Consider the following 12,360-nt stretch of genomic DNA (forward strand, 5'->3'; position numbering starts at 1 on the left):
TATTGTAAGTAAGTGCTTTTCTATTATACCCACCCACCCACCTCTAAAAAGTAAAGATCCGATAATGTCCACTCTTCTATACAGCATAAACTCTTGTCATGATGCTTGAAATAAGTAAATGATCCTGAGCAATTCATTACACATTCCTATCTGTCTTTCAGATGTATAACAATCTTTTGTGTCAAATAGCACATTCGTTATATTTTGATGTTGGAACTCATTCCCATCTGTCTTTCAGATGTATAATAATCTTTTGTGTCAAATAGCACATTCATTATATTTTGATGTTGTAACTTATGAGCTAAGACTGTGCAATATCACTTTCATCAAAGAATTTTACACAATTTTACATATTATCAAAACGTTTGAAAAATTGATTTCTACAAAACTGAGGGTTTGACAACCATTAAAACTGCAACTTCCTCCCTCCCTCTCTCTCCCTATGTCCAATAAACCAGCTCTCAAACCATTTTTCACAATTCTGCTGTTGGTTTGGGGTTTATTCATCAAACTACTAACATGTAGATACAACATATCCAAGCACATAAAAAACCAGTCACAAACATGATAAAATTCACAAGACTAATATAAGTGTCTCTTTGATTCAAAAGTGTGTTAGTTTCGTCACATTTTTGACACATCAAAACCATACATACTGCCTTTGATGTGTAGTATTTATTCCCGATTACTCTATATAATTAATTTGCAAAATTGAGTTCAACTGCAAACTGCACAGACCCATATCTGCCATCCTATAATGAGCTGACATATCTGGCTCTATGCCATTTATAATCAGTAGCATAAACTCCAGACACTGATCAGCTGGCACATTATGCAATGGTAGATCAAGGTCTATCTTTGTAGCTAAAATGACTTATAGGTGAGTATATATGGTAACTCTAAATTGTACTACTACTTGTAATGTCAGAAAAACTGAGACAAGTTATTACACTGGTCAACAGTGAAATCATTACTGACTTGAAAAGGCCCTAATCTGTAGTATTTTGGTGTGCCGAACACGAATATAACCGTGAAAAATTTGTATTGGCTCTCGTTTTGAAGATATTCATATACCTCATTTTCTATGTTTCACTGTGTAAATTTCTCCAGTAGGACTGCAGCAACATCCGGAATAATGATGTAACATTGCATAATACCATCATGCTCACATCATCCACAGTTGATTGCATCATTTTCTGATGCAATGCAATACTAATGCCATGCGGCTGCTGAAGTAAGTTGACGTCAGCAGTGTACTATACATGTGTAGGCCTATTATACTAATGCCAGGCGGCTGCTGCAGCTGACGTAAGCAGTGTACTATATAAAGCCCAATCAGATAGGTTCAGCATTTAAAATATTTTAGACGTTGTGCGAGACAGTTCAAGCTACTGTTACATAAAACTTATTATTTTATCCATTTACGTACAATAAAGAACAGTAATGCCTCGAAAGTGTGTTAATACCGTGGACAATTTTTGCTATATTTGTGGGGAAGTGACATTTGCCAACCAGAAGAAAAGTATCAATTCTCAAGTGAAGAAGGCATATCATCTTTACTTCGGATGCAAGGTTGGTGACCAAGACAAGCCTTGGGCTCCGCATATATGCTGTGCTACATGTACAACACAGCTTTCACAGTGGTTGAATTGCAAAAGGTCATCAATGCCGTTTGCAGTCCCAATGGTGTGGAGAGAGCCAAGCAACCACCTAAATGACTGTTACTTCTGCTTGGTTCCTCCTCTTTCCGGCGGAATAACGAAGCGAAAGAAGTCGAGAATAGTCTACCCAAACATTCCGTCTGCATTGAGACCAGTTCCACATGGTGAGGGACTTCCTATTCCAGAACCTCCAGCAGAATATTCTCTTGATTCATCTGACGAAGACAAAGGTGAGTCGACCTGTTCTTCTCCTGGTCCATCAGCATGCAGTGATCCAGATTTTCACTGTGGTGCATCATCAACCCACACAGAATAACACAGGAAGAACTAAATGACCTGATTCGTGATTTGGACTTATCAAAGAACAAGGCAGAATTGCTAGGATCAAGACTCCAACAATGGAATCTTCTAGAAGAAGATGTCACAATTACTGCATATCGAAAGCGCCACCAGCAATTGGAGCCTTTCTTCAGAAAGGAAAGTAATCTGATATTCTGTTCCGATATTGAGGGCCTCATGAATGCTTTAAAAATCACTCATGACCCACAAGAATGGAGACTATTTGTGGACTCTTCGAAACTGAGTCTCAAGGCTGTGCTTTTGCACAATGGAAACATTCTTCCATCTATTCCAGTAGCGTATGCTGTTCACATGAAAGAGACATACGATAACTTAAGGCAGCTACTGAATTCCATTGAGTATAACAAGTACAGCTGGCACCTCTGTGGTGATTTGAAGGTAGTTGCCCTTTTAATGGGACTGCAGCAAGGATATACAAAATACATGTGTTTCTTATGCGAGTGGGATAGCCGAGCAAGGGAAATGCACTACATGAGGAAGGAATGGACTCACAGGCAGAATGTAGCCATTGGAGAGAAGAATATCCAACACCCAGCTCTGGTTGAGGCTCAGAAAATCTTGCTACCACCCCTTCACATCAAACTAGGTTTGATGAAGAACTTCGTGAAAGCCATTGACCGGACTTTGCCAGCATTCCGATACCTGCATGAAAAATTCCCTCGACTCAGCGAAGCAAAGATTAAAGAGGGAGTTTTTGTGGGTCCTCAGATTCGAGAGCTTTTCAAAGATGACCGGTTCAACAACTTGCTGGAAGGTGACGCGAAACAAGCATGGAATGCTTTTCGCCTAGTTTCTACAAACTTCCTCGGAAATGTTAGGGCAGAAAACTATAAGGAACTAGTAGAAGACATGTTGATGAAGTATAAGAAACTTGGCTGCAATATGTCTCTAAAGATTCACTTCCTTCATTCCCATTTGGATTTCTTTCCTAGCAACTGTGGTATTGTTAGTGATGAACACGGCAAACGTTTTCATCAAGATATCGCAACAATGGAACAAAGATACCAGGGAAAATGGTCCACTACAATGCTGGCTGACTACTGCTGGACACTCCTCAGAGATGCTCCCGAACAGCTGTACAAGAGACAGGCGAAGAAATCTAAGATGTAGTCAATGACTTGATTTTTTATAGGTAGGCTATTACAGTTGACCTTTTACTATTGGAATGCATTTCGTTATGTAAACATTAATTTCTTGCAGATTACAAAAAAACTAGAGCCAATTTTGCAATTTGACTGTCATATTCGTGTTCAGCACATAAAAATTGATAAGAATTGACTAATTTTATTTCAGTAACATGACTTTTGTAAAAATTTGTTGTCCAGTGTTATCAGAGAAACAAAACAAATTTATGACAACGTACCTTTCTTAACAGAAAGCTTACAATTAATTGACTAGCTTGGAAAACACAAGGCATTCTTCATCTATGTAAAACTAGCAGTACCAAAGCATTGCCTGATAAAAGGATTAGAGATCACATGCGAGTTGGTCAATCTTTGGATTTAATTACTATACACACTCGCGTATAAGCCACATATAAACTGAGGTAATATTTATGAAAAGGTACACACATTTAATTATACAAGCATAACTTACATGACCATGAATAGTGGCAATAATACAGGCTAAAATTCTCATTATAATCAACTAATCAACAATCTACTTTAGTTTTGTGTTTTGGCTGAACAACATCATAACGTTCCACACAATGGAAAACTGGACGTTTCAGCGTCTCTTTTTTTTATAGTTGGCCTGATTTGTCTTTCGCTTTCTGACAGCAATACAGGCCAGTTAATCATTAAAACTCTGAAACTGGCTTGTGTTAAGAGGGAATTATGACTGGTAACTATACCAGTACATTGATGTGTAATTACTTTTCATTCCATAAAATTAACACAATTACCGCAGTTTTGTAAAACAGGGTGTAAGGCATACCTGTATACTTTACAAAATCCAAGTAGAAAGACTGAAAAACATTTAGGGAGATTGGGACCTAAAATTGGGAGGTTTTTCATGGCATTTTTAAACCCTTGGTTTCACTAAATATTGACTGATCTTCTCGGTCCAATATGTGTGAAATTCACAAAGGACACACAATTTTTCCCTGTGACGCCCCTTATTTTACCCCAGGACATGCCCTATTTTCATATTCTGACCAGCTGTGGCCAAACTGCACAACAGCTAAAGGTTAGTCTTAAATAAACAAGCAAGAAAGTTAATCCTGCTTATAGATGCAACTATTTTGTGAAAATGACTGGCCCTCTGTCATAATTCAAAGAAACCATGTTCTACACTGCTGTGTATTATGCAAGCACCAGCAATCGATTGGCAAATAAAGGATTCCCAATTTTGTTGAACTAAAGCTGCCTAAATAGGCAGCCTCATGGAACCAATCATGTGGCAACTATTTTCCCCTCGTATATCTGACCTTATTTCTTTATTGTCAACTCATAAGGCATTTAGTATTGTTTACTATAAAACATATGTATTCTGAATTAGTTTTTGAGGACATATATGCTGCGTGTTATGTATTTTCATTCCTTCTTTTAATTTAACAATGATAATTAATGTTTGTATATATGATATAAAAATGCCAGGTGTTCACTCGTGTAAGTTTCTTTGGTGGAAATAGTGCTACAGCATATGGAGTTACAGTGATCACAGTGATCATTCTTGGGACTGAAATTAATTGTTGACAATTTTATTATTGTGGTTTATTTTTTGTTCTGGTTTATTTTCAGATTTTGTATTCTTGTAGAGGTTAAAAATATCATAAATTTAAGTGAATAATGTTTAAATTAAAAAGAAGCAAATTCTTTCTAGTAACGTAATTATTTCATTACAACAATATTCACAGGTGATACAACAGAAAATGGCTTCCATGGATTGCATATGATATATCTATTTATGAAGGGCTTTTTAAAGATAAATGAAAATCGAAGATATAATGTAATAATTGGGAGTTCTCTGCAAAAATCGGGAGATATTATGAAATCAGGAAGCTGGTGTGGAACAACCCTAAGAATCAGGAGGTTTTGGTTTTTCTCCTCCTGACGTGAGAGTTGACAGGTATTGTGTAAGGTCGCTTACATCAAAGCAAACTACAGTTCAGCTTTTACAGCATTAGCATAATTTTTTGAAGCATTATTTCTGAAACTTTATTACTGTATCTTGGAGATATCATTAAAGGTTAGTGCAGTGGTGCCCATGATTCGACTCCAAGGGATGTACTTCATTCAGTGGAATGTACTTCATTCAGTGCATGTTTAAACCTAAATGTACATGCGGTGGCGCCATTATGTAAATACATTTAGTAACCTAATTGTGAGCATTGAATCAAACCAGTTTGTTGTTCGTTGTTTTGTCATACTGGGATCACATTGTAATGAGTTAGGTGTTAACAATTTCAAGGCAAAATGAAAATGTAATTACAGGTGCTAATGTCCAATCCAATAATGCATAAACAAACAATAATTGAGTCAAAAGGAGAGGTAGTGTTACAGCAACTCACGAATGCTCAATTCTTGTGATCGTTCGATCAAGTTATACACAAATCTAAATTAGGCAGAAACAATAAGAAAACAGAAAATTAAAAATAAATTACTTTTCAAACAAGTTTATGCCATTTCTTTTCAACAATCATAGATGTCAACCTGAGAGAAGTAAATGTGTAATTTATGTTAATATAATTTTGCCTAAATAAATGCATTTAGAACTTACCGTGTGCATATTATGACGTCACGGAGTTGTGGGTCGGCTTATAGGCAGGTCATGCAATTTTTAGTGTTTATACCTATTAAGTCTGGGTGGTCGGCTTATATGCAAATGGGCTTATATTTCAGTATATACAGTAAGCTTCTGCAAAACTTGAATGATAGCATTTGTTTTAATACAAATGTCATTAAAAGTTTGCTAATTATGAGGAAAAACATACTTGCTAATTATGAGGAAAAACATACTGCAATGATTATATCTACTGCTAAAAAATACTGGCAATCAACATAATTATCTACTGCTGAACAACTTGTTTGAACACCTCATAATATAAGGTACAAAACATGGTTGACATATTGTCCGTGGTTATGCATACCTCATTGTCAGATGATACGGTGGTTTGATGTTAAAGGAGAAAAACCTATTGATAATCACACTAAAGGACCTTGGATTGATTTCAGCAGTTTTGTGGCCCCGAGTGGCCGAGTGGTCTAACACGCTCTTCTTTACGGATCACTGCCATCTCACCTCTGTCTGCGTGGGTTCAAGTCTCGGATTCAGCCAATGTGGGTATATGAGAAAGCTTGCCAGTAGCTTCTCGTGGATTGGTGGTTCTTTCCGGGGTTTTCCTGGGTTCTTCCTCCACCATTAATACTGGCCGCCATGTATAGCCTATCATGTGCTGAAAAATGAATTAAACCCTACAACAACAACAATTTCAGCAGTCTGAGGAAGTGTTGCTAAAGACAATTCTTCTGCTTCTTAGTCACAGAAATTTAGATGGACTTAAAAAGCAGTTGGAAAAAAAACACATATCAATCATAAATATGCTATGAAACTTATTATGAACAACAAAATTTCACTAATTTCTTTGGGACAATAATCAAACTTATATTTCAAGTTGGGAGCTCGCGTGGACAAATGGAATATCAGATCGGATTCCACATAATAAATGAAACCGATTTATAGAAAAGTGATCAAATCCATAAAAAATGAAACTGGATATTTTATACAAAAAGCAAACCTCTGCTGGTTTCTCTTCATGTACATGGACATCAAAGTGGAGTTGCTGAAACAGTATTTTCAGCCTATCTCTATCCTTCTCTGTGCCGTGTCTCATCGGTAGCACTAGAACACCATTCACACATGGTCCATGAAAAACTGTGTTATTGATAATAATGGCTCTTCCTCTTACTTTCTTTTTCATGCTGTATGTCTGTAAGAAATTATTCAATGTGTTAAAGCCAATAATCAGGTAAAATGATTGAACTGTTAACCATTAACATTGTTCTACCTTACTTCTGAAATCAATGGGAAAATTCTACATTTTGTTTCTAATACATGAATTGGAAAACTGAAAAGTCCAAAGACTGCATAACCAGAGTGTAATCAATGATTACATAACTTACCTCAGTCATGCTTTTAACAGCATCTAGTGGTCATTTTAAGCAATAATTATCATTCAGAAAATAAATTCAGACTTAAGTAATTTTGAAAACAAAATGCTGGTTATTTTTCTAACGAAATTTTATTTCCTATTTTTTTTTTCACTTTTATTCACCCATGTCAAGTTAGTTTTATCCTGAAGTACCATTATACCCCCACCCACCAGCACAGAAACAAACACATAGCATACAAGACATAAAACAATTAAAAAGAACATTATTTTTCCATGATATCTACATAGAAGTACTATAAGGAGTTAATAAAAAAAAAATTAGTTTTGATTTTCTTCTCTTTATTTAAATATATTGTTCTTACAATTAGCTATGGAAGAAAGTATGATTGTCTACCATTAGAAGCCAGATTTTACTCAGTAAAAGTCACAGGCTTTGAGTAATTTCGGATGGCCAGTATGCCATGCATGGTTCATGCAACAGTAATGACACTTCATAGCCATTACAGCTAAGGCCTCGCTTGAAAAGCATGCAGTGCACTTTTTTAACTCCACTACTCATGCCTGTGAGCAATTCACATTTAATCTGTGATGGGTAACCCATACAAATATACACGTACAGTCATTAATGTGTAAGGTTTACCACTGAATTAACATATTTACTCCTACTGGACAGAAAGGAACTTCTGTGTATGCAAGGGTTTATACAGCATGGCAACAACAATGTAACAGTGAACTAATACTAATATTTAACCCATGTTAGTTAAACATAAAATGCAGATTACAGTGACCATCTATGGTGGTACGGGTGTAGTATATTAACAGTGATGCATCCAATTATCATTTTAATGACTGGATTATAAACAACATCCAATAAATGAACTTTAAACAAAACAAATTTATACGCTCTGGTGGCCTAAGTGGTTAGAGTCTCTGCCCTGGATGCAGGAGGTTGTGGGATTGAACACTGGCCGAGTCATAACAAAAACTTATAAAAATAGTACTAACAGCCACCATGCTTGGTGCTCAGCAAAAATAGGTTAGTGTTAGGAATAGCTGGCCTGGTGTCAGAATAATTTGACTGGGTGGGACATGATGCTACACGTCTGCGGCAAGATGCCCCAGTGCTAGACATCAATATAAGCTGCCACACTGCAGACATTGTAGTGATAAGACTAGAAAATTGTTGAAGCTACATCAAAAATCAAAATCACACACAATCATACACAAAACAAACTTGAACAGTCTCTGATGTTGGAAATATTGGTCACAATATTTTCTGTAACAAGAATGTAGTATTTATAAAGATGAATCTGCTTAATATCCAAGTTTAATGATTTTAGGTATGTACATGTATATAGTATACCAAAAAAGTCACATGATAATGAGCTAAATGCAGACTTTGACTTAAATCAGGTTGTGATGAGCATCTTTTGTTGCAAGTGTGTGGTACTTAGAGATACAATCATCAATAATTTCACAAGTCAAGCATGAATACTACCTGAGAAATGAACATTAAAAAACAAAAATTTAAAGTCAATATATATGAACCATAATGACCAACTAATGAAATAAAGAAACATTGCTCCTCAACATGCATCTCCACACCAAATTTCATGATTCTAGATAGATTACTATGTGGATAACATCTAATATAAAAAAAAAACTATTTGAGTTTTGTTGTTATTCTGCACTTAATGCCATTTTTCAGTGCATGATAGACTTTTCATAGCAGTCACAATAACTGGTTAAGGAAGAGCCCAGGAAAACCCTGGTAAGAACCACCAACCCCTGGGTAGCTACTTGCAAGATTTCTCACATAGCACATTGGCCTAACCTGAGATTGAAACCATGTGGACAGAGGTGAGATGGCCATGATTGGTAAAGGAAAGCATTTTAGACCATTCACCCACCTGGCCCCCCACCCCACAAACTATCTGGCCATCAGCTGGAAAAAAACAACAAAAAAACAATTAATCCAAGCCAGTAAAATTTCAAATGTAGGGCAGAGTCAACATAATCTTTGTGCAGGTGTGTTACTACAGTTGTATACAATCATCTGGTTTATTGATTCAAGCAAGAGTTGCAGCAGCAGAGAGAATGAACAACCTCTAATTGGTTCACTCTCCATTTTGCAAAATAAGCCTTCCTGGAAATATCGCCAAAAAACAAAAAAAAAATCATGATTGTCTCAGTATCTGGTACAAGACAACCCTGTCAATGAACTTAATAAACTCTAATTAACTTACCCAGCCCATCACTGACAAGTTTCTCTGATCGCAAAAAATCTCAGTAAAATACGCAATCACGTCGGTGTCAAGTTTGAGACTGCACCCTCTCTGCTGCTATTAATTTAATCATTATTATATCAATAATGGCAAACATCAGAGAACCATATTCCGCTAGATTAGCACAAGTGTGACTAGAAGCAATCAAAAAATTTCTTCCTGTTTATGATTCTCTAAGACAAAATCTTCAATAAAGTCAAGAATCTCAAGTTGAATTTGCAGCAGGTACTGAGCAATTATTTAGACCCATTACTAAAGTTAGCGAAAAAGTTATATGGGGAGATATTAAGGATGAGGAGAAGGAGGGTCTTCTTCCAGTATTAAAACGAACAGAACAAATTTTACAGGAGTTTCCAACTAAACTAACCGCCACATAACCTCAACCTGAAGGTGCTGCTGGTGAAAAACCAAAAAAAGGAGGAGGAGGAATTGATTGTAGGGAGAAATTTACTAAAAAGAGTATAGAAGAAATTCAAAAATATAAATTGAACACTCGCCAGGATTACGCCAATTAGGGTAAGTTTGCTGCTGAACATTTTCCTCTCAGATATCAATTTTTAAAACCTGAATATGTTTAAAAAAAAGTAAATAGTGAGGTATGAAACGATTGGGTGTTTAAAATAAATCGAAATATTGATTATATAGACAAAGAAAAAGTTGATAATAAAATTTATTCAGAAGGAGTACAATATCATAACAGAGTATTAAAAGAACAAAGAGAGCTAGAAAAAGAACAACAACAAAAAGGGAACAAAAACAAGAACAACAACAAAATCGACGAAAAAAACTTCCCAAGAGGAACCTTCATATCAACTTCCTCCACCAATGCAACAAACGGAAGATGAAATGTATCATCCAGATGAAAAAGAAGAAGAATTTTATGTTTGGGAAGTGGTCTTGTTACTTGTCCTAACAATATCCTCGGAGATGTGCAACGGTTGGAAGTTCTTATAGGAGGAGTATGAACTGAAAATAATTCTCCAGAAATAATTAATGAAGCTGCTGATATTTGCCAGCGATTGTTCACAAGTGGAATCATGGATATTAATACTTACCAAAGACTTGTTGATGAAACTATCAAATAAGATGTTCACGACTCTCATCGCAAAAAATGGATGGTTAGAGTAATAAACTCACAATACCCCGTTTACACAACATATTACAGGGATGGATTCGGTAAAGTTATTCAAGGATTGTTTACAAGGATAGCTCCAAAGGTAGGCCCAATTGCAAAACAATTATCAATGAAAGCCATGGATATTATTCTTGAAAAAGCTCCTAGTACAATCAGTGACGTTGCTGGTAAGGCTCTATCGTCAGTCAAAGACAGATTAGTATGATTATTACGCAGACCGAAAGCGGTCCAACCAGTAAAATTGTCATGCACTGAAGTTATGCCGGCAAATGTTAGTAAAATAATAAATCAAGCAGCAAATCAAAAATTAGCAGCACTGGCTGGTGAAGAAATATAAAAAAATATAACTTCGAGTTTGAAAGCAGGAAATGGTCTTTGTATTAAACCATGGTAAATAATAAAATATTTAAGCATATATCTGATACAGCATTTGACATCGACGCACCAGTCAAAATAGTCTGTGCACGATTTTCAGCATTATTCTTATACCGAGCCTGATCCCAACAAGACAGGAAAAATGATCTTAAAAATTCATGATACAAGTAGATATTTTTTGCCTTTTGAAGCATTTATTGAAATCGTGGGTCGAATCGTAAAAGCAGTAATACTAATTACGCAGAAAATGATAAAATTAAGTTTTGTTAACAACGGTGTGATGGCATTATTTTCCAAAGCTACGTATTCTATTGATGGAAGGGAAATCGAATCATGTCATCATGATGTTGATGTTGCCACGACAATCCTTAGTCTTGCAAGATATTCGGATGACTACACAAGATCGTCTGGTCTAACGTTAATGTTTGCAAAAGATACAACTGATCACCCAAAGCACCAATATGCAGCCACAGGTGATGTGAGAAATGCAGCTGGTGACAGGAGAACAAATGTGGTTAAAAAAAAAATCCTACTTTTAACCTAGGTTTTGCAGCGTGTAAATCAATGTTAGGAGGTGATGAGAGAAAGTTTTCATGTATGATTCCATTGTCTCATATTTTTGGATTTTGCAGAGATGTCCGAAAGGTTATATTTGGTGCCAGACACGAAGTATTACATGTTAGGAAAGGCAATGACAATGATGCAATATGGCGAGATGATGCAGTTGCTGCAGGTAAAGTAGTACTAACAAAATTATCCTTGTGGATGCCAGTATTGACTCCAACAATCGTTGAAGAACAGAAAATACTTGCTTTTATGGAGTGAGGTGGTAAATAAGCATTATCATGGTTGTCAATGGATACAAATAGTGTAGCTTGTAATACAGAACATTTTACATGGCAATTATCAAAACAACAAGGAATCTCAGCACCACAACATATATTTGTCACGTTCTAAGCTGCTAACAGAAGAGAAAATCAAGAAACAAATTCAATGGTACTTGACAATTTTGAGGCTACTGAAATCTCTTTAAGGGTAAATGGACATCAAGAACCTTCTGAAGACATAATACTAAGTTTTGCAAATAATGATGTTTCACGTGTATACCATCGATTGATGTCTTATTTGGGGCATGATCAAAATATTGACACTGGGTTGCAGATATCTCAACTTGATTCTACAAAGTTACTATTACTTTTCATTGGAACACTTGGATTTATTCAGACAATCTATCAATGATATAACCTTTCGAGCTCGCTCAGCTGCTCCTAATGGTAGGGCAATCGCGGTCATACTCAGTGATAAAGCAATGCTACTTGAAAGTGTTGGTGGACAAATGAAAGTTGTTGACGAACCAGTAGAAAACATGTAGACAATTAGACCAACCACATTAATTTAAAAAATGTCATATAGTCATGTTAATGTCACTCT

The 12,360-nt window shown here is 35.9% G+C and overlaps 1 protein-coding gene across 1 annotated transcript in view; it reads right to left on the minus strand.

The window, feature by feature from the left end:
- The window catches only part of LOC149772750 (caspase-7-like), a 59,296-nt gene that overhangs the window by 23,894 nt on the left and 23,042 nt on the right, over positions 1–12,360 (minus strand). The window contains exon 5 of the mRNA XM_089947345.1: positions 6,760–6,951. Within this exon, the coding sequence (XP_089803471.1) occupies positions 6,760–6,951 (192 nt within the window). The remainder of the gene's footprint in view (positions 1–6,759; positions 6,952–12,360) is intronic.

Source organism: Sinohyriopsis cumingii, unplaced genomic scaffold (genome assembly GCF_028554795.1).
Source record: "Sinohyriopsis cumingii isolate HCF-2022 unplaced genomic scaffold, ASM2855479v2 utg001176l, whole genome shotgun sequence".
Lineage (NCBI taxonomy): Eukaryota > Metazoa > Mollusca > Bivalvia > Unionida > Unionidae > Sinohyriopsis > Sinohyriopsis cumingii.